This window comes from Topomyia yanbarensis, chromosome 3 (genome assembly GCF_030247195.1).
Source record: "Topomyia yanbarensis strain Yona2022 chromosome 3, ASM3024719v1, whole genome shotgun sequence".
Lineage (NCBI taxonomy): Eukaryota > Metazoa > Arthropoda > Insecta > Diptera > Culicidae > Topomyia > Topomyia yanbarensis.
This window is the reverse complement of record NC_080672.1, coordinates 288,459,928-288,486,956: the sequence shown is the minus strand read 5'-3', so window position 1 is coordinate 288,486,956 and position 27,029 is coordinate 288,459,928. Positions and strand designations below refer to the sequence as shown.

The following is a 27,029-nucleotide window of genomic DNA, read 5'->3' as shown; positions in this document are numbered from 1 at the left end:
CATAGGACGGAACTCTAACCAAAAAATTGAAAACAAATGATCTACAAGAATCGATAAAAAAAACATTCAGAAACTGAAAGGTAAGTTCAGATAAAGACGCTGAATCCCTCTGGATAAACTCTATCTTATTCTTATTATTTATCAGTAAGTGTCATTCCAATCGAGCACGAGACCTGTCAAAAGCCCTCAATCCAAAGAAAATCGCTTCGAATCCTTCTGGAACGAGGGCCTTTGCCAGGTCTCGTGCTCAATTGGAATGACACTGACAGATAAATGGTAAACAAACAGTTGACGTGTCGAGTCTTTATCCAGAGGGATTCAGCGTCTTTAGTTCAGAGACTCTGGTAAGTTTCTACAAGTTTTGATGTTTTGAAATAACATTCTTTCATTTTCTTTGCGGCTACTACCATTAATGCTAGATCCAGTTCACATCGAATAAAGCTAGAGAAAGATCTCGAAATAGATTTTCAGGCATAGCCATAACGATTCAGGTTTGTGAAGCTTTGAATACTGATGAATTTGTTTGTTAGTATTATTAGATATATGGAATCGTTATTTCCCGTATTTGGCCTTTGGGGGAAAAATACTCAAATTTGACATCTTCATTCCAAACTCAAAACTGAGTAAACGACAAAAATTAATATTTTGGCTATGCGCACTTTTTATGAAATTGAGTGGCTGGTTATTCTTTTATTTTTAATGAGCGCATAGGACTTTTTGAAAAAGTTCTCTAAGTTGGATTTATTTCCCACAAACGTGATCCACAAACTGAAACTGCTCTAATTTCACAGCTGCCATCTGGACAGGGTCGAAGCGGGAAATGCAAGCATTTCTCAGGTTTGTTTTCATGGGACCTGCGAGAATTTGTTGCTGACGATTGCTTTCTAGAAATTGTATTCTGTGGGTTTGCTTGTGTAATAATTGAACAAAATTTTGTGCAAATCTCGAGACATTCTTAGTGAATCCAGCGCGCATCACAAAAATATCGTATCAAGTGCCGGTTGTCGGAGAAAGTGAAGGTGGGACGCACCAGATTTGGCAGAACAACATTGCAGAAAATTTTCTGATTAGAGGTAAGCTTCCGCTGTGGCAGCGCTCACCGCTAATAAGTTTCCAGCGTTTCCGTTATATTCTCTTTAAAAACAATCTTTCCGATTCGCTCGAAAGCCTCTATGATAACGTTTTGTTATGTGCCATTTGATTCCAAATTTCGTTATTTGCTAATTAATGCAGTGTTAAAAGCGAATTCTGTTAATTTGACGGAATTCATATTCAATTATGACCAGAAGCTTTAGTCCGAATTTTATTGAAGTACGCATATCCGAATGAAGAGCAAAAAGCACTGAATACTGTTTGTCCTATAATTTGCTTGATTCATCATTTAGGCGAACAACGATCACTATGGCCAAGGTGCACATCACGAACGTCGTCGTGCTAGACAATCCAAGCAGTTTCTTGAACCCATTCCAGTTCGAGTTAACGTTCGAGTGCATTGAAGAGCTAAAGGAAGACCTCGAATGGAAGATGATCTACGTCGGGTCAGCCGAGTCGGAGGAATTCGATCAGGTGCTGGACACAATCTACGTCGGACCAGTGCCTGAAGGACGTCACATTTTCGTCTTCCAGGCGGATCCCCCAAACGTTGCTAGGATTCCCGAGCAAGACGCCGTAGGAGTAACGGTAGTTTTATTGACGTGCTCCTACCGGGGTCAGGAATTTGTTCGCGTAGGATATTTCATCAATAATGAATATTCAACGCCTGAGTTACGCGAAAATCCCCCTGCAAAACCGTTATTCCAGCAAATGACCCGTAATATTCTTGCCTCAAAACCACGAGTAACACGGTTCAAAATCAACTGGGACGATACCCCGGCAAACGGAACAGGTGGAGCCAATGGAATTGAGGAAGACGGTGGAATGGCCATCGAGATTAATGGACCCGAAGATGCCCAGATGGATGCTGGTCCAAGTAACATTGGCATGATGTCCGAAGTGACTCAGGATGAGAACAGTATGGCTTTACCGAGGGAATTCAATGAAAACTCCAACTCATTGGCAATGGAATGCTGAAAGCTGTGCATTGGGTTGTCTTGATTTTCTATAAGTTTTTTCGTACGTGCTTTGATGAGTTTTCCTTTCAGCGTGTTTTGATCTTTGTCGATTATTCATTGATAAATAGTAAATAGACAGCTGGCTGCCATTCATATGAAGTCAGCCCTTATTCTTTTTCGCATTTTCAGTAAGCGGTGATCAATAGGAGGATAATTTTCTTCTTAAAAGTAGCTTCTAAACTATTCTTTGTAATAATACGTGAACTCATTGTATTAGTATAGTCAGACTCTGTAAATAATAAGATAAATAATGTCAGATTAGTAATAAAAAGCAAATACGCTATGGAAAAACGCATGTTTCAGGTGTGTTTTGTATCACCGCCAATGTAATAGTAATCAAGTACGAAGGTGTCCCATAAATCATTTGCTTGGATTTGAATAGCCATTTCTTTTCATAATTTTCAGGCGTTGCAATCTGCGCAATATCAAGCATCTGAAGCAAACGGAATGCATCTAATTCTCATCACGGGTGTTCCAGGTAAGTATATAACTAAGGCATTACCTACATACAGCGAAGATACTGCTTTTACGATTATTATAAATTATTGTTATACATTTATCGTCATTAATCGTCACATTAATTCTTCTCGTCCGTCCATAGTCCTTACAAGCTTACCTTAGAATTTCAACGATAATCTACGACTTATGTAGAATGAAAATGAGGAATTGAATTGAATATTGTGAACTTTTTAATTTTCAACAACCCATAAGCGCGTTATTCTCCCATGTTTTATAAGATTCATTTCTGCAGGGAGCTGATTTACAATTATAAACCATTTTTGAGGATCATACAAACACGCGAATATGGGTAGTTCAATCATTTTTTGTTCACGAACAAATACCATACTGTGCAATGAAATTCAGTTTTTCATCTTAAGCTTATATCATAAACCATCGCATTAACCCTTTGTGGACTTACTCTGCCTTTTGGTGTAGCATTAGGAACTCATTGTTTATATGTTGTCATACAAATATTAGGCATGACGTCATTTAAGGGGTTATATACAAAGTTGAATCTCAAAAAACCGAAAAAAAAATTATTGAATATTCTGAAAGTACATACTTTTGAAAATATCTGCGTAATTTCACCCAGATCGGTGCACCAGATTTCAATCTACAGCCATTCGCAGCGCGCAGGTTCTTCCACGAGTGAAGTTCATACAAAACTTTAAACGCAATTGTCTCGGAACTATGTTTTTTGAAAAGTACCGTTGCCGGGAACGTGATATCTCAAAAAATATTCAATGAATGTTTACTCAAGTTAATCAGTTTCTCTTGCAATCATTTACACAGATTTCAAAATCTTTAAACACCCGTTAAATTTTACGTCTTGACCCTACGCAACTCCGTGCAAACCGGTTCTACTATATTTATCTTCGAAAATATTTGGAGTTAAACTTTGATACTTTGCGATAATACTCTCAGGTGATATGGCTATTAATTACATAAGAAAAATAAATATTTTTGGGAAGATTTAAATAGCTTCGTTCCCTTAATCAAATAAGGCATTCTAGATTATCTTAGAAATATTGAAATTTATTCACTAAAAGTGAAATTTGTGTGCATGTTTGTTTTATCATTTTAGTCTAGATGATAGTACATCTCGACAGTATTATTTTGTAATTGTTTCTTATAATTTAACAATTTTGAATGCACCAGTAAGGCTCAAAAAGTGTTTCGCAATTCTGCATTGTTGGTGTAGGTCGCACTTCGGCCAAAATTTGAACTAGTTATAGCAATATATCTTTTTACATATACTTGAGTGACTAACCTTGAAAAGAAGTATTCCGCTACACCTTGAATTGATATTAATTGATTTGATCAATTATAGACAAAAAACCAATGTGAAAAACCTTTCTATTATATTTAAAAAGCTTGAAATAAATCTGAACGCTAATTTTAATTGAACATTATAATGTGCTTCTTGCTAATTTCACATTTCCCGCAAATAAAAAAAAGTAAAGTCTACGTAGACTTTTGGTGTGGGGGGCGGTTTGGTAAAAGTCTACTAAGGTCTACTAGGGGGGAGAGGGGTTAAAAATTCTCAAATTTCGGTCTACGTGGTTTATGAACGGTCCCACACCATTTTGTCTCGTCCTGTGCGATTGTTATTCAAAATCTTCGCTCTCGCAGAGCGTCCTTGAAACATCCACTCCCGTCCTTCAGTAGATCCCCACATGCCAAGTTCGAATCGACAACTACACCATCGATCTCAGCTTTGTGAGCGGGTATGCAAACGCGTCAGTTCTTCTTAAAAGTGTTGTCGCCAGTAACGTCATTTGTTTACTATAGACAAAATATCGCAATTCTGAGCATATCAAGGCGAACTTTCGAGATATCTGGTACAGCTGAATATCTCTGCATCTTGCGGATTATTAGAATGCTGAGCGAACTAACTTTGATCCGAAAGAAGATGGGATATGGGCGGTTCAAGTTTAATGTATTTTATTTTAAATGGAAAATTGCAGTCTTTGATGACGAATTTTATTTGACTTCTTTTTAAGGACCATTTGGGTAATTTCTGGAGCGTTGATTTATGCTCGGGCCTAGAGTTAGACGCAAAATGAAAACTAAGGAATATTAATAAAGAGGTCGAAATCATGGTGAACGTAATTTGAAAGAAAAGTCTTACTTTGATAGTAAAGGAATAATGTGGTCATCTACACACGTCCCACATTTATTCGTTCACCCCATTTTTTCAGGATAACTTTTTTTTCTTTCCAGCAAACTGCACCAAATTTTTGATTTTTTTTAAAGTCCAATTTACGATGTTCTATTCTATTCTATTCTATTCTAACCCTTACACAGCCAGTATTGAAAAGCATCCTGGAAAACACTGCAGATATTCTTTAGTGTTTTTCTTGTCAACATTAATATTTGAAGCATATTACAATATGTCGCAAATATTAAAACGGCCAGGCCTACTGTGCAGAGTTGGGTTTGAAGATGTTTCAATATTATACGACAATTGAATTATTCATTTAATGAACAATTCAACCAACGAATCGTTTTGAAACTTGAATGAGGAAGAAACGAGGACAACCGTACCGACCGTTTCAGTTTATAAGGGGTTAGGATAAAACGTTGGGAGTGACTTTGCTAAGAAGGTTAATGTCACTCCTTTGGTCCTTTGGGATGGGACAGAGGTATTTACACCTTGCCCTGGCTCATTAAGCCTAGGTTAAAGCGCCTTTACTCGCTCCCCTCCAAACTAATGCTGACTTCGGTTTTAGATCCGAGTCGCTCTAGGTTCGCTCTAATATTTACAAAAGCCATATTAAAATGACAGTTCAGAGCGAACCTAGAGCGACCGCGATCCGAAAATTATATCAGCATTAGCATGCACCTGTGCTTTAAACTTTAAACGTTATCATTGGGAGATTATTTCGAGAAAAAAATATATGTGATTATTTCCTAGTTTTAGTATAAATAGATTGGAGCGTGGTAGAATGGTTATTTTCGTTCAGTTAACAGAAAGGAAACAAGTGAAACAAAAAGATGATTATACGTTATAGAAGTTATGAGCTTAAAATGAAACCAACGACACGACGAGACACTGCTATTCCGAAACTGCATCACAAATATGACTACCCCTCAGTGACTCAGGTAACTGGTACTGTCAAATTTGATAGTTGATTAAAAAAATATGAAACATGCAACACTGATGAATCTGTCATTATTTTTTCTTAACAACTTTTATAGTTACTGTTGCAATCCCTGGTTACGCTTGTTTATTTCGTCATACTTACAAAAAGGTTTCGAATGTCCAACAAGGTATTTCATTTTGTTCAATTAAAATTGGGACGTGTTCCAATTTCAACATCCTTTCTAGCGTCGTATCAAGTGGTATGTAATAGTTGTTCAGTGTGACAAAATGGTATAGATCTGTTCCGCGCCGAAAAGGGTCATGATCCGGCCAATGTTCGCGCAAACCAGGAGCGTTGCTTTAAGGACGTTGCCTTGGTACAATCGGCGAACAGTACGGAGGATATCGCAAGTATCGGTTCAATGTGGATAATTAAGTTGAAAAATTTCTGCAGCAAAGAAAAAAATGATGAAAAAGAGCCGCAAGTAGCTGCGGACGAATTGGCACCGGAAAGTATTCGAAACGGTTTGTTCTCGTTGCAGATCCAAAAAATTACTATAAGTCCGATAAAAACTGGACATGGATTAACCGACTAATCTGTAACAGATAACGGGAATACGATTTGTGAAGCGGAAAGGAAAAAACGAAGTGGAAATCTGCACGAAAATGTGCCCGACAGCACTGATGAGGGCAAAGATAAGGTCGAGAACGTACGGCGATTGTGAGTAAAGGTTGAAATATTCGTATCTTGATCACATAGTTATTAACGGAGAAAAAGGTGTTATAATTTCAGACGGAAGGAGACGGTTCGTGCTGTCTTCTTGGAACAAGCCCTGATTATGCATGCTTTGCATACCTTATATTCAAAAGACTATACACCGCTTTACACTTTTTTGGGCAAGGAACTAATGCAAGAAATAGTCAAGCTTTCACAGTTTGACGAGGAACTACATAAGGTCGTCCGAAAAGGTAGTGAAAAGAAGGAAGCAGGCAATACTGATGAAAAGTATCTAACCGCAACATCTGAGCAGGGATGCATGAAGCACAGCATGAGAGCCTAACACGAGCTGAGCGGCCGCTTTGAACGAACCAAAAGCAATAAGCACTGACACCGCTCGTGCTAGTTAACCTTCGTGCTACTTGCTAACTCTAGCTCATCGGAAACCAGCGCATGCACTAGCTCAATAGGGTACACGAGGCGTTAGTAATGTCATTACTGAGCAGTAATGTCACTTTTAATGAACGTGTAATGCGAGTAATGATGGAATTCCCATACAATTCCAGTAATGACACTACTTAGTAATGACACTTTTATTGCGCGTGTAAGAGCCCCTAATGAATTTAACGCTGACACATTATGCGTCAGTGCACAGCAATAGGACACGGAGCAGCACCGTTCTTGTGCATGCCTGCATCTGAGTAACCTACCGCTACGTATCACCGAGAGAAGTGGAGCCTCGCTGCCAATACGCTAGATTGTCGACAACCTGTTTCCGACAGGAGGTCGGTTCAAATGGCCGCGATGGTATCTTCCGAGTACATCAGTTTGAGAAGGTTGAATATTTTGTACGAACTTCTCCTCATTAAAATAAATCCTAGGAGATAACGCGGTGATGCGGAGCGGCATACCATATCGAAACTCCGAATGATGCTGCTTAAAAAACAACTTGGAGCCTTGGTTTTCTGATTCCGGCGCATATAGGCAGTTAATTTTCTGCACCAACTAGATTATCAAGCTAGAAGGCTATCGGAAGCGAGGAAAATGGTCTTGGTCGATTTCGTTCACATTCTTAACGCAAGGATATGTGCAACTACTCGAGTGTGCTCAATACTCGTAATTCATCAAACCGAAACTGGTGTCAAGGTATCAATCAACATGTTTTAAAACCATGGTAAGGGCAACTGACATATATTATTTTTAGTTCGTACAGGTTCCGGAACCATTGAAGAAGTATAAGCCGGAAAAGTACTGCGAAACGATTCCTTTTGTGAATCCAACATTTACCGAAGTAGAAGTTGCCACTCAAGCTAAAGAGGATAGGAAAAGCATAAATTATAGTACTGCTACCTAAGTTTCCAAAAAAGCAAATCGTTACCAATCAACATTGAAGAATTTTTCCCCAATGTACATCTATAAGGTCGAAAATGAAATTTGAACATGATTAGTTCCTTCGTGTATTTCACAACCTTTTAAACTGTTTTATTTTGTCTTCACAATTCGAATAAAATACAAATTTGGAGCATCCAATGTTAATTATTCCTTGTCATTTTAGAACGACCGAAAGATAAACGCCTTACGCGAACCTGGAGGGAAACTTATCTTGAGGTAGCATAATAGCTTCCTAGCTCGGGCTAGAATGAATGAGCCCCAACAACGAAAAATGTTACATATCGGAATAATCGTGCTTACACTGCGGAATTTTCGAAAATTCTTAAACAGATCAGTTACAACATTCACTGTTGCTAATCCGCTTATATTTTTCATCTGTGGTTCGTAGCGGTAGAGTTTTATACTTGTAAAGTGCTGCTATGTCTGTGTCAGCCTTTTGTGACTCGCTGAGAGAAAGTTGGTCGTCTGGGATCACTCGTCCAACTGTTCGTTCAGTTGCGGCAAGCTAGCTGTCTTGTGATCTCAACTCAGCGACGCATTGATCTTGGGCGACGAGGAACTGCCATTCCTACCGATATCCGGAGTACGATGTCTAGAACAATATCTGCTTCCCCGGCTAACGGAACGAGAGCGACGTTCTTTCTTCTTCATTGTTCTTTCTTCTAGAATTTGAATTACCTTGGTTCAATTTATGTATAAAATAGAGAACTTTGACCTCATTACCTTGTTGCGTTGAATCTTGGGTGAAGGAGACTTTGAAGGATGGCCGTTTCTCGTTTTTACAGCCTTTGCAGGTTCCTTGTGCGAAAAAGAACGAGAGTGCTTACGATGCCGATAACTTTTTTCAGGTTTTCCAGTAACTAGGCAGTTGATTTTGTATACATAACATGGTTGCTATGCAGCTACTAAAAATTAATAAACAAAAAAGTGCTGCTGAAAACAATTTTTTTCGCTCGAATCAAGGGGTCACTCAATATACTGGTAACTGGCGGTAAATGACTCGGACCATTTTTCTTCATAAAATTTCATTAAGTGTCAGGTCGTGTCGTTGATGAAACTCTCGGATGTAACCTTAGACTCCTGACAGCAGGTTTATATCTAAGTCTAGTGCCATTGTCATGATTCGCTCTAAAACATCAGCAACTGGTCACATAAATAATAAAACCTTCGTGAGCCAATGTTAAGGATTATTTTGCATATCCAGTGCTGTAACTCCTCGAAAGACAAACTCACAATATCTCATTACCGTACGAAAGTGACCTTACATACGAGATACAGAGTGTGCGGCATCTTACCCCTACTCGGCATCTCTCCCGAAATTACCCTACAACTAATAACAATGGTCAAAAAGAAAAAAATGGGAATACTCCCTTATCAATCAGGTCCGTCTTCGACTCCTTGGAGCTGTCTGCAATAGTTGCTCGACCATTCCCACGTAACACAGTTTGATGCTTCATGGAGAAAATCTCTTCCAGTAACTCCAGTTGAGGCAGGAAAACTTCACCGAAAACACTTGCCATAAATTGTTCAAAGAAACCAGTATTTATCAGGACAGCACTGTAAGATCGGACCCTTTTGAATTATATTGCGGGCAAATTCAATCGTTTCTAACACAAGGAAGAAGGAAGATTGACACAAAAATTACGCATCGAATAGTTTTCCTTGCTCCTACTACCGTAGCTTACTTCGATCTCAATTAAAGTCTAATTTACGATGTTTCTCAAAATTTGGAAGCTCTGGTGCGTTTAGTTCGTTTGTTATGGTAGTTTAAGTTAAAAAGTAGTGTCCCATATTTATACGATGGGAAGTCGATTGACTACTACATGAAGTGTTAATTATTACTGGATAATTACTTAAGTAAAACATTTTTTGGGAAAAACTATATTTTTTCTTAGTGAACGTATAAATGGAGTAACAACATTTTTCGCTTAAACTGCTAAAACAAACAAACGAAATGCACCAAAGCTGCGAAATTTTGAGAAACATTGTAAATTAGACTTTAAAAAAAATTCAAAAATTTGGTGCAGCACGTTTCAATAAAAAAAAGGTTATTTGAGAAAATAGGGTTAACGGGTAAATAAAGGCCACATTTTTCACTTAAATTGCCATAACAAACGAACAAGATGTACCAGGGTTTACAAACATCGAGAAAACTAGTTGATTAAGTTTTAAAATAAACGCTAAAAATCTGGAACAGTTTGCATGAATAGAAAGAAAAGTTATCCAAAAAATAGTAGGGTGAACTTATAAATGTGGGACATCCCTTTTTTCACTTAATCTACCATAACAAACGAACGAAACACACCACAGCTTCCAAATTTCGAGAAACATCGTTGATTAAGTTTTAAAACAAATGCTGAAAATTTTGTGCAGTTTGCTCGAAAGAAAAAAAGGTTATCCTGAAAAAATGGGGTGAACGTATAAATGTGGGACACACTGTAGGGATGTATCCTATTTTATTGGAAACTGGAACAAAGAATGTGTGAAAACACAATCAGCAATGGATCATAAAAGCATCTTTGTTTTACTTGCTTGTGCAAAAATATGGGTGGGTACCATCTGGAATATAACCGGAATGCCATGGCGGCCCTTGGACTGGTAATTCAAATCAAATGATATGCACCGTAATGAACAATCCATTAATCAGCTCAAAGTTCCTAAATTGTCTCCCCAGTATACTTGATACACGGTAGAGTGCCAATATTTATGGTCAAGGGATATTTTTGAATTGAGATGGAACTTGTTGGAAATGCAGCTTTCATTTTTTTGAATGCCAAATATTATATAAATCCATGAAATCTGGTGTAAATTCGAAAAAAAACATTTTTTTGAATTTTTTTGAAAATCTCAGTTTAAAAATTAATACCGGAAAGGCAACTTTTGTCAAAACATTTTTTTGCGAGAAGATACAAGATCCGTTGTTTCATGCATTTCTAAGACATTTGGCATAGAAAATAATATAAAAGAAGCCTTTTCAAACCCCAGTATCAGCTCAAATCCAAAATTTTCCAAGTTCCATAAAGGCTATCTTTAAAAAATTCTGGGTGGCAATAGACCTGGACGTTTCATTACATCCTAAGCCATTTAGCATCAAAAATTCGAATACAATTTCTGAATATTCTAAGAGGTCTTTTGAATTTTTTTTGCGGGTGAATTTTTTTTCACTTTGCCTTTGCACCGTTTTGCACAACCCCTAATTCGTGTCCGATTGGGCTAAAATTTTGCAAATGGACGTTTTTCTAAGTGCTGTTGAGGTACGTCCAGTTATTAAATTTGATGGTCACCTGTTTCCCATACATGTCATTGACGACCTAATATTCAGACTTCTAAATAGATGCTCCCTTCGTCGTCTTCAAACACCTAGCGTCAAATGATTTTATAAATATACAGTAAAAGATTTGTGGCTGCAATTTACGTGAAATGAACGAAAGTTAAACGTCAATTAAGTACGAAGTATGTGTGTCATTTCCATGTACAGCGCAAACTGAACTGAAAAAGAAAGCGGGGTGCAAAACTGAGACTCCGCCAAGGGTGCCAGAAGACCACGCTACGGCTCTGTATATGACACTCGGCCCTCAGTTAAAATGTCTATTTTTAGAGCAATTGCTGTACCTGTCTATTGAAAAGGCAAAAAGGTTCTCCGTCCAATGCTTTACGCGTAACGTTCATCGATAAATGAAATTGTATGGTTGTTGGCTATTTGGAATAAGATCATTGAGCTTTAAAAGACATTTGGCTTAACGGTCGTTTGTAATAAGGGTCAATGGGTCTATGGTACGAAAAAAAAATTGTGACAATATGCTTTCATTTCGATTTCAGTACAGATTCATGTTTGAAAGAAGGAATCAACCCACAAGTTAGAGTAAGCCGGACAAACCAGGATCAACAAACTGCTTACGAGAACTATTTAGTATACAGATTCAAAGAATTGCTCTTGCTTGAAAGAATTAATCAACCCTTATGTTTGAGTAAACCGGGTAAACGAGTGGATCAACAGTTTCCTTGCAAACTTATTTGGCATGCAGCTCCAAAGAACCGTTCATGTTTGAAAGAAGCAATCAACCCCTAAATATGAGTAAACCGGGGAAACGAGCGGATCTATGGTTTGCATGTGAACTTATTTAGCATACAGATTCAAAGAGCTGCTCATGTTTGAAAGAAGGAATCAAACGCTAATTTTGAGTAAACCAGGCGAACGAGTGGATTACATATTTACTTGCAAAAGCTATTTGGTATACAGGTTCAAAGAACTGCTTATGTTTGAAAGAAGGAATCAGCTCCTAAGTTTGGGTAAACCGGGCAAACAAGTGGATTACCAGTTTGATTGCGATGGGTATTTGGTATACAATTTCAAAAAACTGCTTATGTTATAAAGAAGGAATCAACTCTTTTTTTCTGGCAAGCGGCTATTGATGTTATTTAGCGGCTAACGAATGATGTTTCCAGTGATGTGAACTTTTGCTCTCCGTTGACAGCAACCGGGAAATCAGAGCAATCCTAATCAATACCCAGAGTCGGTGATTGTAATGATGCGGAATGCATAATTGATTATGACGAAGGTATGCTCAAAACTTTTCTGAGCATCAAACTCCTTTTGAGATTTAGCTGGTGGTGATTTAAACGATGGAGATGATGATGATGTCGGTAATAGTTTTCTGATCCCACGTGGTTTCCGAACTCGCAATGACGGTGTTGATATAGAGCATGATGGAGATGGACGCATGGAATGTTTGATTTTTAATGACACTGACATGAGCAACACGGTGCGATACGCAATTCTTTCTATCCGACATTTTATGAACTGACAACAAAAGCTGAGAGAATGGCTACAGAAGCATGCTTGCTTGTTGGACACTAGTATTGTTATTTTCTTTTCCTTTTGTTGGAATCGAAACAATAGGTAAGTGATCTTATAAGCAGCGTGGATTTAATTTCATATTATGTTTGAGTGAATGCGGTATTCGGGTTAATGGTATTCGGGCAAGTGGTCTATTCGGGTAAATGGTCCATTCCGGTTAATGCCATTTTGGTAAAAAGCTTTCGGGTGAACGTCATTCGGGTGAATGTGATAGATCCGGATGAACCATATAAAACCCCAAACAAACCTTCGGAATGCAAGTGTCAGTATACTGCCCATAATCGTAAATCAGTCTTATTTTATATGGGGTTACCCATCTACATGAGAATGGCTTGCGATTATAGCCAGTACATGACCATTTCAATAAATCCTTTGAATATTTTAGCACAGACTAACAGACATAACACTATGAGGGAATTCCCACAAAAAACATCGATCCGGCAATTTTCCCAGAACACTAGCTCCACCTTTTATTCACAGTCCCAAGCACTCATTTGCTGATGGGTTACCCCTCAGGTTTGGGAACAATTTTGCACTAGTAGTCTATCCCCCATATGCATGTTCATATGTCAGTGGCGCCATAATTTCAAATGTGGCCACAGTCCCAACTACAAATATATTTAAAATGACCGTTAAAGCAGGCGAAGCATCGTTTTCGAGTGTTATGTCTGTTAGTCTGTGATTTTAGGTACACCAAATTACCTCAAATTCGATGGGCTGACAAAATTGGGTCTTCACTGCATTCAATTTCGGATAATCCGCATATACAATTTTGAATATTTCCATCTCCTTAATTTTCTGTGTATCAAATTCTGTGCAATTCTTGGCAATTTAGTAAAGGAAAAGAATTTTCAAACAACTTTCAAAAATATACATTTTTCTCTAGAATAACTATTCACTCTTACAGGCGTCGGGAAGACTACGATTATACGCAACCTTGGGTTAGAATTAACGAAACACTCCATTAAATTCAGTGGATTTTACACCGAGGAACTGAGGAATGCACACGGCGAAAGGTGCGGTTTCGACATTGTTACATTTGAGGGAAAACGTGCTACGCTTTCACGAGCAAGGTAACCGACCAAACTCAGTTATTTACATTTGTAACTAGACCTAGGAAATTCTAGCGCGGTAGTTAAAAATACTACAGCCCAAAACCGAGTCGGTAAGTATACAGTTAATGTTCCTGAATTTGAATCAGTTGCCCTGCCAGTGCTCGACATTTGTTCGGCTAATATTCTTCTGTTGGATGAAATCGGTAAAATGGAATTGAAATCAAAAGCTTTCGAAAAACGGTTGACTCAGCTTTCATGCAGTATTAACAAAGGTGAACTATTTTTTGTAGCAACAATCCCAATGAAAACTACGTCCAGTATCGTAGATAATTTAAAGAATATTAAACATACGCTGTTTCATGTGACGGTGACCAATCGCAATCAAATTTATCAGAATATACTGGAAACAACCTTTCGGATGATAGATAAGAAACTGTAACAAGTTCGTTGTTTGACTTGGTTTTCTTAAATATATTTTCCGGCAATTATATAAATAGTTATGCTTACTGGTTTAGAAACATAATATAAATTCTTATACAAGCACTAACCTTGCTATCCATTATTCATTTTCATGTCGTATTTACTGTCAGACCTTGACGATCGCTTCCTTACTCTTTTAGTGCTCTTTTCCATCTCGTTGAACTTATCCGCTCGAGCAGTCCAAAAAGCGGTCTGTCTATCACTAATTTCCTGCTCGTTCACCGAAAACTCCTCATTCGGTGGTAACAGCAGGCTCCAGCTACGGTCACTGTTCAGTTTTGCAACTGAACAAAGTATCTCCCGAATCTCCTCCGTCGGCAGCTGTGTAATAAGCGCCAGCTGATGCCGTTCCAGCTTGTCACACTGGGTGAACCTGTACAGAATATAGTCGCGTGCTTTGCACATTTGTTCCGCCGGAACGCCGTTGGTACTGGACACGCTTCCTTCCGGATAGATGCTCTCCGATTGAACAACCCAGTTGCCACGAATCAATACACCAGCCATCGGAAGGGTGCGGAGAACTTTGTCCACCACAAGGCTCCGGTCCGGAAGAAGGTCCATTATTTGTTGGAACGTGAGTACCTTTGCTGCAAAAGAAAATTAAATACACACAATTAGTAAATTAATTTAGTAGTAATATTTTAATAAACAGCTCAGTATATTTTAGCTGTGCTGCCGCTAGAAGCATAACTGTCCCATGTGCTATGGGAATCCCTATACACATGGGACAATTATGCTTCTAGCGGCAGTGTGGTTTTAGTACAAGATGCTATGCATGTGCTATTTAACCAATCTAGAAACATAGCTCTCTCGCTCATATACTATATTATCGTAATATTTATTGCGACGGTTGCTTATTTAGCATACAACCGTTTGGCATAATAGTTAACCGACATAAAACTGGTTTTGCTTATTTTTACCGAAGCGCTAATTCCTCTCAAGCAAATCGGTTGACCTCTCGTTTGCCCGAATCACACTACAATAGGGATTATACCTAGTTTTAATTTTCACGAAAAACGAAATGTTAATTACAAACTGTACATTAAATAAAGAAAAATCACAGCAATATTGCTTTTATTAATTACAATTTGTAAATTAGACTGTTTTCGGCAATTGAAAAAAAGTTAAATTAAGTGACTGAGATACGCTAAAAGCTCGTTATGCCAAATGATTTTGTACAGCCAACTTGCTTTCAGTTTCAGTGCCCTTATCATAAATCTATACCTACCATCTCTAAGAATAACCTTAATCTGATCGACGAGCGTCATTTGCTTTAGCTTGTGCATACAGACAACTCGGCTTGGCAGCATAGAATCAATATTCCTATCCATTTTCTCCTTGCTAATCAACATGTCCAAATACTCCTTAGATCCGACGTTGAGGGAACTGTCCGCTCCATCCCGCAAGGAGGTGCTACAATATAATTTCTGCCTTTCCAGTTCGGCAGCAGTTGAGTTTTTTGCATGCCAGAACGTTTCACACCACGGCTCCTCCGATTCCATCTTCGAGATATAGTTAAACGATTTTTCCCTTGCTTTTCGCACCTTTTCATTTTCTTGTCGAGCAAACTTGACTGTAACCTGCTTGGCTTCTTCTTCGTCAGCATCTGCATCCTGTTCGGCTTTTTGCTCGGCCTTTGTTCGCTTGTCCTGCTTATCAAAATAAGAGAACATTTGACGCATTGAAACAATACCGCTGAGTGGTGTGGCATGAATCTCCCGATCCTGCAGCACACAGATCATATATCGATTAACGTCCTCGATAGGTTTTGAGCTGAGAAAGGACTGTTTGTCCATTGTTCCACTTCGAAACGTTGGTTTTTGTTGCTTATCCTTGCCATCAGCCGCGATCGCAAACTGTTCCCCTTTAAATGAATCGTAGTTTTTGGATGCCGTGTTCAAAGCATAATCTACCTTTATCTGTTGTAATAGACGTATACATGTCAGTTATGATGTAAATAAATCCCATGTGGCTCAAGCCAACTGAATCTTACCTGCTGATTGATCGGCTTAACGCAACTGTTCACGACCTGGCCATCGTCGAATGTAGAAGAGGAAGCTTTCACCGGATACTGCAACAGATACAAGTTCTCGGAAAGGTTTTTCGACAAGTAGACTGGAACCTAATTCAAGAATGAAAATCTATTAAAACCTCTCATTAAAAAACTTAGAAACAAACCTCTTCTACAACGGGATCGTCTTCATCATCCATATCTCCACTGAACAAGTTTAAAGTTTAATAGCAGACTGTAAATATTCTTAGGAAATATTCCTTGACCACCTTCACATTTGCGGAAATTAAGAAAAAAAAAACGTGAGCCAAGTCCGGCAGAGCACGTAAAGAAACAAGGCATGAACACAGAATGGAAATGTTGACTTCAGAACTGACAATCAAACGTGTGACAGTTACGAATGAGATCTAAAAATCAGAGATGATTATATATAGAGACGCGCGAAGACTCGATAGGAACCCAGTAAAGTTCAACAGGAAATGAGCCGGAATTCTGCCTGCGGTTCTAATTCGTATTCCGGCTCCAGTGATACAACCGATTCTAGCTATAGCTGGAGCCTAAATTCTAATTAGAACCAGCCAGAATTCTAGCTCATTTACGACTTAGCTTTACTGAGGCAGGTGTGGATTCCCAGCAAAATTCAGTTGTGAAATGAGCCTGAATTCTGGCTGGTTCTGGTTAGAATTATGGCTCCACCCACCCACCACAGAGAACAGACGTCCATCTTCAGCATTCAACTCGCGTAAAAATCTCTAACGGTTTCGAAGGTAGTTGGGATATCCAAACCAGGTGCGCTACTGTCGTCATGTTTTTTGTGGCTTAATTCGAATTGACAGCGGTTATTCCAAAAGAGATTATAACTACTAGAGGTCGCATGTCGCTGTTAACACTGAAAATTAATCATCTCGCTCTTACATATGCTAGGCCCATTAGTTTGAATTGTCCCGGGTATACACCCGTCAAAGTAATGGGATACAATATGCTAGAGCGAGACCCCATGTTTCAGTCCGTGAATGCATGGAGACAGCAGCGCTTTGCTCCCTCTAGTAGTTATAATCTCTTTTGTTATTCCTCTACCCAGTCAAACTAGTCCGGAACCGGTTCGGACTTCCAGTATGAATCCTAGCTCAAATTCATGAACCGATAAAGTCAGAAACGATTGTTTTCTTTGAGCAAGATTCCATACTGAATCCATTCAGAATTTCGAACCTTTTCCGGAATGGATTTGACGGATAGTTGGGATAAGCTGGTTTGGCGGCGCTAGTGTTTATCGTATATTAATTCAAATGTTTACACACGTTTTTTAAATATTTTTGTTCGATCATGGATGTGTTCTTTGTGCACTCACTGAGAAGCCCGAATAAATTGATTCATTTTAAAGTCGTTTAACACTGGTCCAACGATGGACTCTGTTGAATGATTATTTGGACGTCATTCAACGTTGGTCCAACGAACGTCCTTCATTGGGCGAATTTGAAACTAAATGTTCTTAGGGGGCATCAGTGACAACCGCCCAATTAAGATCTGCTACACGCAAAAGAATTGTGCATGTTTGATTCTATAAATTATTTCTTCATTTTTAATCGATAAAAATTCTTTATTGTGAACCAAGGAATTTATTAAACCAAATTTATTTTTTTGGTTAGATCAACCAAAATATATTTTGAATCAATCTTACAAGTTTTGTTATCTGTGCTTTTGCGAAGATCGACACAATTATTGTTTGTTCCAAACAAATCAGTGATTCTAACAAAAGCATGTAGCTGATTGATTCAAAAGGACTGAATGCATTACATCAACAGTCCTTGTTGAATTGAAACAAATAAAAAATAAAAGTTGCTACGAAGAAGAAAACTTTTTCCACGTGCGTCAATGCTGGAGAAATTCGCTATTTTTAAATCAGGGAATTCAGATTTAGGTAAATTCTTATAGTGCTCAGATTTTCCGGACTCGAAGAGTGCAAGTGCAGCTTGAAAATAATCATGATGTCGCACAAAGGTTAGTGAATAAATTAAGTCGAATGCACACGGCGCGTTTTATGGTGCCTTCCTCTATTCCAGAACTCAAACAAAACACCCTGTGTGGCTTAAAAACGACAATCGCAGAACTGAAAACACGTCACCGCACCAGAGATAAATAATACCCGTTCGAGAGGGCAGTTTCCTGTACTTCATCATCTCTGGTCCAACAGGAAGACACAGCGTATTCGTGCGCCTTCTGCAATCTTTTTGGAAAAGCCGAGACTCTGAAGCACTACATTATAGCGCATATCTGGAACAAATCACGCGCACGGCCAAAGGTACCACATAAAGGGACGGTGATTGGAATCGTATGCGCTGCATGTAATAAAATTTCATTTCATTCCAAGCAAACCTACTCCGGAACAGCTTTGGAATCGTTTATGGATTCTCGCTCGAATGCAGCAAACGATTGAGTCGGAATCGGTTGTTGCCTTTGAGCTGGAACTCATAATGAATCCATTCAGAATTCCTAACCGATCCCGGAATGGGTTTGACTGGGCCATACTGCATCCATTCAGGATTCCGAAGCGGTTCCAGAATGATTTGACTGCGTAAAATTAATGCGTTTGTAGCCTGTTTTTCGAGAAAGGCCAATAAGTCAATGGCAAGTATTTACTTTGTGAGGTTCATTTGTACTGATGTTATCTGTTGTCAGCGAGTAATGGTTTGTTCTAAATTTGTCACCATGACAGTTGGCCTTTGGTTCCATTAAAGAATAGGCATATTTTATATACAATAAAATTGGTTTTGCTTCAATATTTGCTATGCATTGATTCAAATATTTGTTATGTTTAAAACAATAAAAGATATTATTTGATTTAACAAAAATGTTTTTTGTATTGAACAATTGACATGCATTGATCCAAATATTTTATTAGTTTTATTCAACAAAACGAGCTCATTGATTCAACAAAGTTGTTTGTTGTTTCGATTGTTGTTATGATAAAATCAATAAAAAATTTTGTTGGTCCAACTATTTTCCATGTTTGATCCAATAAATTCTTCAGAATTATTTCAACAATTGTTTTATTTATATAAACATGTATTTTTAATTGAACACAGAACAACTTGGTAAATTTATTATTTCAACCCTCATATTATTTGACATTAAAAATTATTTTTCTGCGTGTAGAAATGAACTGGAATTCCGGCTGATTCCAGTTCGTATTCCAGCTCCAATGACACAACTGATTCTAGCTAGAATGCTGTAAAACGTACCCAGGTCGACGTAGAAGGTCTGTATTCATTAATGCGTGCAAGCTCTTTGCCCATTAAGTGGGTTATTTCACTTTTATTGAAAATGGGTACTTCATTTTATCAGCATGAATTCACAAACTGTCAAACTCAGTTCCGTAATCCCAGATAAGCTCAGCCGGAAAATCAGCCGAAAGGTTGGCTGGTTCTAATTCGTTCTTCGGCTCAAGTGACACAACCGATTCTATAGTTAGAACCGGTTGTGGGTATGGAGCCGGAATACGAATTAGTGCCGGAGCCAGAACTCCGGTTCATTTCCGGCTAAACTTTACTGGGCGCGAATGTATTTCCTTGACTAGGTAGTATAGTTACTATATTCATAGTTAGGCGGAGACACTGCGCGGAGCCAATCGAACATGTCAAATGCCGGAGCCAATCGAGCATGACGTCACATAACATGTTCTTTTCGGATGTATATGGAAAAGGTATTGTGATTATGGTGATGATTGTTTTACTCTTTCCTTGTTTTATCGAGCGCAGATAAACATAAATAAACAATATTTTTTGTGTATCACCAGGAGATAATCGCAAAAATGTGAAACCACATCACATCTTCAAATTCGTATTGCTATTCGTACATGCAAAGTTCTTACTAATGACGTCAACAATAAAACTGTTAAGCTACCCACTGAGACGTCCAAAAAATTGTTTCAAAATCGTTCAACAAGGATCCAACATTGGACGTTTGTTGAACGGTTATTTGGACGTCGTCCAAATTGGTCTAACGAACGTCCTTCATTGGACTATTTTGAAACCAACCGTTCTTAGAGGGTAGTGCTTAAACATTTGCATGGGATGCCACTGTTTCCCGCTTGGAAGAAAAACGGGCAGCCAGCAAAAATCCGTCAGGATTCCGGCAGCTGTCAAAATTATCAAAATGGCGCTGCCAGAATTCAGCTATACTACTTCCAGTTATGGCAGGCAGATTCGCCTCACCGGTTCTGTTTTGTTTATCGTTATTTCATTTTCGCCATATTTATATTTTTCCAAGAAGGATAGTTTTGGCAGATGAAAAAATAGGAAGAAGCAAAGATTTTGGTTTCAAACAAGGTAAGTAATATGGATTTCATGTCTCCAGACATGTTTTTATTATAAATTTACATAAAATTAATAAAAAATTAAGAAAAAATACAAGCAAAACCTGAAGCGGTACAAAACCGGTCCTGCCGGTGCGTGCCTGGCAGAAATCCGGCAGAAAAAACCGTTAATAACCGTAAGGTGAAAAATTCTGCCAGAAACGGTTGTTGCATTTGAGCCGGCCGGCTGGGCAGCGCTCTGCCAGCCAAACCCCCAGGAATTCTGCCAAAGTTTTTATTTCGCTGCCGGCTATCTGGGGGGAATCCTGCCAGGCACGTCCGAGCGGGTTTCTTTCTGAAATAAGAGCTGCCAGTTTTCCGGTGTTTGAGTCCGCCTAACTATGAATATAGTATCTATACTGGGTAGTGGGTATATTTCAGAAACGTCAAAAAGCAACAATAAAAACATATCGTGTCCTAGTGGTCCTAGTGTCGTCCGAACATTAATCCAAAAGATACATAACACTGTTTTCATAATCATAGTTGGTATTGAAATTTTTAACTATTAATAATTATTAATGGATCGCAACCAACGAAAGCCATGGAAGAAAAATCTATATGAAAACTCCGACTATGAAGACAACTATACCGATCCGAGCTTCCTGCAGGAGTTGAAAACAAACCAAAATCTTCGGACCTACACATTCTACGAAGCATTTCTTGGTGCTTCACGCCTAAGCCAACAAATTGCAAATGTCACTACATTTCTGATCGTGTTCTACTATCTCTATACCGAAGGTGTCAGTCCACAAAACATTCTGGGCAAAGCGAGTGTCGGAACCATAATTGGCTATTTCATATACACCGGCCGGAACCTTCGACTAAGCAGCATAATTGAGGACTCGAAAACCGCCATCGCTGTACTGGTGTTCGGATATATCTTTTCCCCGTTACTACACACCCTCACAGACAGCGTCAGTACTGATACGATCTTCTCAACGACCTTCCTTATGCTGGCCCTACATCTTATATTTTTCGATTATGGAGTATCGGCTGCGATAGTATCGAAAGCAATTTCATTGAATGCGGCAATCTTTGGTTCAATTTGCTTAGCCTCTCGATTGTCCTCTTCGTTTCACGCGTTTGTGCTACTCGAGGTTGCAGCGGTATATTTTGCGCTAGGACCAATCTTGGCGGCCCGAATTTTTAGCTTTCCACTGCTGCTAGCAACAATCGCAGTCTGCTTCTATCTGTTACTGAAAATTTCATTGACCATTTTCTGGACATACAGCTGTGTACTTGTTTTTGTCAATCTATTCTGTCCGTTTCTGTTTGTGCGATTGCAGAGGCATAAAAACAATATTAATGGGCCGTGGGATGAGGCAATTGTGAATGATTTTTGTGGTACCTAAAGGTCCAGTTTTTGTAGTATTTGTCTGAGTTCGACGTTGTTTTATAATAAAAATATGCATCAAAAACTTATAACAGTAAAGGAATTATTATTACAGTAAAAGAATTTCCCAACAGTTGTGTTATCTGCCCAGATAGTATCAATTACCAGATAACTTCCCTCCCCAAGGTTGAGGGGTTTGACGGTATTGCAAACATCATCAGGCATACAGTGACACAATCTCATTTTCGTACACCGCTATGCGGAATGCTTATATGCATTTTACAAGTAAATAACTTTATTAGACATTTTATTTATGTAGAAATAGTTTACTAGATAGCATAGGGAAGATACAATAATTATCTTTGTACTATAAAAGCTCATTTTTTCAAAAATAATTCTAAAGATAGTCAGATATACACGCAATCTCATATTCGTACAGCACACATATTTTTTCAAACATCAACTGAAATTTCTATAATAAATATTCAATGTGGTAGCTTTTGTTTGTAAAGTTTTCAATCGTATTGGAATGCTGACCGCTAGTTTTTTGTGGGTATTCTATTCTATTCTAACCCTTACACAGCCAGTATTGAAAAGCATCCTGGAAAACACTACAGTTAGTCGGTAGTATTTTTCTTGTCAATATTAATATTTGAAGCATATTTTCACATGACGCAAATATTAAAACGGCCAGGCCTACTGTGCAGAGTTGGGTTTGAAGATGTTTCAAAATTAGACGGCAATTAAAATATTCATTTAATGAATAATTTAATTAACGAATTCTTTTGAATCTTAAAGGAGGAAGAAACGAGGACAACCCTACCGACCGTTTCAGTTTGAAGGGGATATAATAAATCGTTGGGAGTGACTTGGCTAAGAAGGTTAATGTCACTCCTTTGGGATGGGACAGAGGTATTTACACCTTGCCCTGGCTAATAAGCCTAGGTTAAAGCGCCTTTACTCGCTCTTAGTGAAATATTTTCACATATATCCGGAATAAGTCCATACCTCGCAAGGATCTCTCCTGTAACACTTCTCGACTCCACCATCACTTGCATCCGCAACATACACGCGTACCCTACACACCAGCACCACCCCTGTGCAGTATTGGTGTCATATAACACTTATGATGCACACAAGTAGTCTGTCGCACATGCAAGCGTTAGTGGAACTAAAAAATGTCACAAAAACCCTTACAGGGTATGTGATTTATATTATATGCAGTATTCAATTCCGATGAGAAAATAAAAGCAAGTGCAACAGATTTACCTCTATTGAAACTAAAACCACAGAGAACAGACGTCCATCTTCAGCATTCAACTTGTGTAAAATCTCTAACGGTTTCGAAGGTAGTTTGGATATCTAAACCAGGTGCGCTACTGTCGTCATGTTTTTTTGTGGCTGAGTGCGACAGAATTGACAGCGGTTATTCCTCTACCCAGTCAAACTAGTCCGGAACCGATTCGGACTTCCAGCATGAATTCCAGCTCAAATGCGTCAACCGATAGAGTCGGAATCGGTTGTTTTCTTTGAGCTAGATTCCATGCAGAATCCATCCAGGATTTCGAACCGGTTCCGGAATCGATTTGACGGATAGTTGGGATAGGTTGGTGTGGCGGCGCTAGTGTTTTTAGTATATTCATTCAAATGTTTACACACGTTTTTTAAATATTTTTGTTCGATCATGGATGTCTGTTCTCTGTGCTAAAACATTAACGATAAAATTAACTTTTCTAGAATTTTGAAATGAACAATGTTAAAAAAACTGGACACTCCCGACGGAAATCATACATCGTCGTTGTCGTGCTATCTTATCACAAACGCCATTTTAGAGTAAAATGATTTACATATGTCATGTTATTGCGTTTTTCGGAATTTTGAAATTTTGCTTGGTTTCTGAGATATAGTAAAAAACTTGATGAGAAATTGTGAGTGTTTTGATTCAAATTTCTGGATCTTGGGATTGGCTCAAGTTATATTTAAATTGTAGATGTTTTTCTGTGTCAAAAGGTCGGATGAACACAAAGTATGAACATTTTCTAAATAAAAATACAAGTATCGCGGTAAAAAAGCAAATTTAATAACTGGAAATATTGTAACCACAAATTATTATTTTTGATGCCTTGTCGAATTTCCTTCATAATGCATCTCACCAATTGTATCTAGACCAAATTAATCCGTATATATGAATGAAAGTTAATAATTGAAGCCTTACTTGCATAGAAAATTTTCCATGCACAATTATGACACGGCTGACCGCAAGTTTTTTGTGGGTATTCAACTTAATTTTTATTCCATTTTTCTAAATAGTAGTTTCTATGATCATTCTCATTATAATCCGGATAGTTTCGAACTTTTTATCCAAATACTCCCATTTATTTTTCTAATCAGTTAATAAACGGGGTCCGCAGTGGAGATTCCATAACATTCAAACAATTATAAATTTACTCGAAACGTTTTATGCAAGCCTTATGCTTTAGGTTCTTTTTCTGATCGAATTTCCAATATCCACCATTTCTTAGTAAAAGTACCATTTTAAAATTTATTTTAAGATGTTCATATTAATATAATAAGGCTTTTACGTTCACGTCTGAGTTCGCCTTTCTCCACTCGAAACAACAGCTATTTGAGTCAAAGATGCTGAATTTGGACTCGTAGACAAAGTTTACAATCTTTCCAATATTCCGATAAAATGTTTCAATGTTGTTTAGTAAATAAAAAATCAATTCTTTGTTATTTTCATTGATGAACAGCTTCTTGCTCAGAACACAGGCATTGTAATTGTCCGTTCTCAATACATTACGAACCGTACCAGAGCAGACTTATACTTAAATGATATGATTCAATTTATTCACCATGGATTTAACATTAATTACTCGATTTTCCCAAATTTTTCTAATTAAAAATCGTTTATCCCTCATCGTAAATTGTTTACAGTTCAAGTTTTTCGCAATATCTGCTCTACGTTTCGCCACAAGTTTTTAAAGATATTTTAAATAGTTGAACGCAATCTTTGAACAATTTCAAAGATTTCATGAAGTGATTTAGCTTAATTTTGGGAATAATAATTAGTTTTCTTTCCATAATGGCAGTTAGTTTACTTTTTTTTAACCATTACGTTAATTTGAGGGAATTTCTTAAATTAGTGTAGAGGAAACTGTGCCAATGAACACTTTTCTGTAGTCATAAAATCTATTGTTCTAAGTAAAACAAAAAAATAAAGAAATAACAGGTCTCAACTTACAAATTAATTGACTTTTCAAAAGTGTACGAATATGAAATTGTGCCATTTTCACACCAAGTCATGATTTTTTATGTGTAGTGTACGGAAACTTGCACACTTTAGATTACATATGATAAGAAAATGACAGATGATGATTCTACTACCACATTTACAAAACAATACCTATATTAAATAGCGCAAACATTTATGAAACAATATTAAACATATACACTAGAGGTGTACGAATATGAGATTGTGTGACTGTATTGCGTGCATCAGCGCTAAAGAAAACTGCTTTAAGATGGTTATTGCATTAAGCCTCGATAGTGGTGCATCGAGGAGACCGAGAGGGCTTATGCGCCTTTTTTATGTTCTATGTTTCTTCATACTCTGCATCAGCGCATACAAACGCTCAACCACTGGTCTGTGCGCGGTGATGTGGATGACTGACGGGTCGTCGTGCATTGACTTTTGCTGTGTGCCGTGTTTGCAAATATTGTTCCACAATTTGATGGCGGTATTCGTGGACGGGGTTCACAGTGGGAGTCATTGTTTGTCCATTTATCGGTCGAATTCGTCATCGTGCATATACTAATTAAATTAATTTAATAATTGAATTAATTTAATAAATACATAAGTAGAAACCTATTAGTTGTCGCTTTGTAATAATCGTTGTTTTTCGTACTAGTGTACAATTGTTATATGCTAGTCGTATGTCTATCTATGTATGTGTTCATCTGAATATTGGTGACAGTTGGGTCAGAGAATGGATGCAGAAATGGCGTATATGATAGAATAGTGGCTAATACTTCTGGTGATAAATTTGTGCATTTGGTTCTATTCATTTGGTAAAGTCGGATTGGATAAATTAGGGTACAATGAACTTACCGACGCACGTGAGTCATCCATTCCCGGCCAGCATAGCATGATGAAAGTCTAACAGCATGCAATTGTCGTTAATGGTAAATATACAACATTTGCTGCATTTAGACGAGTCTGATTGCATGTTACATGTGTTTTTCTATTCTATTTCGCTAGTCTGTTTCTTTTGTACATCTATTAGTTTGCTTTTCTATTACTGATGTATACCAAAATAGTATCGGTCAATTTATACACTTCTAATCAAGCTCTTTGCATCTTTTTTTCTTTATTCGGCATGTTATGATTCCTTTTATTAGTATATCTCTAATATACGCTATCTATACTCATATAGGTACAAACGCTCGGGGCCTTCGCGATAACACAAACCTGACCTCAAACGCGACCATGCAATTGCAATAATCCACACATACTTACGCCCGCGATTTAGCGTACACGAAAAAAACCCCAGTAGTTAAGTAAACGTAGCATCTTTAAACTTCCAAACGCGGTCTCAAACACTAACCCACCACTCGCGCGATCATGAAACGTTCACGTCCGGAAGTCTTACCTCGGTCCCAGCAGTCTGGACTAATGTCTTCAGTTGAACCAATCAAAAAAGTGACGCTCATATTCACTAAACAACACGTACAATGGTGACATGACCTGGAACTCTAATGATATGGGGAAACGGACTCTCTTCTACCATCTGTACCATACACTAAAAATTAAGCACCAGACTCACGGTTCGCGTGCGATCAAACAAGAATACACACTACATTATTATAAAATCGAAATTATATACGTGAAGTTACATACACGTGACAAACACGTTAATATACAAATGCTTGAGTTCTTCGCGACCATCCACGGCACCTACATCCGCGATCTCGTAAACATGATAACATCCCGGTGATAAAGTGAATGTCTCAGCTCCTATAAATTTTCAAACGCGGTCTCAAGCGTGAACCTAAAAACTCCCGCGGTCGCACGACCATGAATCGGTCACTTCCGGATGTTTCTATCCTTGATATCAGCAGACTAGGTCGATGC

At 38.1% G+C, this 27,029-nt stretch overlaps 3 protein-coding genes and 1 pseudogene across 4 annotated transcripts; 3 read left to right on the top strand and 1 right to left on the bottom strand.

Moving 5' to 3' along the window:
* Positions 1 to 797: 797 nt before the first annotated feature.
* Positions 798 to 14,176, top strand: LOC131689890 (histone chaperone asf1). Of its 2 annotated transcripts, XM_058975245.1 has the most exons (4): positions 798 to 1,073; positions 2,517 to 2,589; positions 13,573 to 13,738; positions 13,793 to 14,176. In XM_058975245.1, the coding sequence occupies exons 2-4, from the start codon at positions 2,559 to 2,561 to the stop codon at positions 14,157 to 14,159; spliced, it is 564 nt and encodes a 187-aa protein (XP_058831228.1). In that variant the 5' UTR covers positions 798 to 1,073; positions 2,517 to 2,558; the 3' UTR covers positions 14,160 to 14,176. The 2 variants fall into 2 exon arrangements, with proteins under 2 accessions (XP_058831228.1, XP_058831227.1); XM_058975244.1 differs by lacking the exons at positions 2,517 to 2,589; positions 13,573 to 13,738; positions 13,793 to 14,176 and adding an exon at positions 1,386 to 2,384.
* LOC131689889 (serine--tRNA ligase, cytoplasmic-like) lies at positions 5,958 to 7,783 on the top strand (annotated as a pseudogene).
* On the bottom strand, positions 14,164 to 16,583 carry LOC131689888 (DNA-directed RNA polymerase III subunit RPC5-like). Its single transcript, XM_058975243.1, has 4 exons — positions 16,379 to 16,583; positions 16,194 to 16,322; positions 15,429 to 16,119; positions 14,164 to 14,787 (listed from the first exon to the last, which is right to left on the bottom strand). Exons 1-4 carry the CDS (start codon positions 16,409 to 16,411, stop codon positions 14,273 to 14,275), a joined length of 1,368 nt encoding a protein of 455 aa, XP_058831226.1. The 5' UTR covers positions 16,412 to 16,583; the 3' UTR covers positions 14,164 to 14,272.
* A 4,376-nt stretch (positions 16,584 to 20,959) lies between these two features.
* Positions 20,960 to 21,969, top strand: LOC131692578 (phosphatidylinositol N-acetylglucosaminyltransferase subunit C-like). Its single transcript, XM_058979697.1, has one exon. The coding sequence runs from the start codon at positions 21,081 to 21,083 to the stop codon at positions 21,912 to 21,914; it is 834 nt and encodes a 277-aa protein (XP_058835680.1). The 5' UTR covers positions 20,960 to 21,080; the 3' UTR covers positions 21,915 to 21,969.
* Positions 21,970 to 27,029: the final 5,060 nt, after the last annotated feature.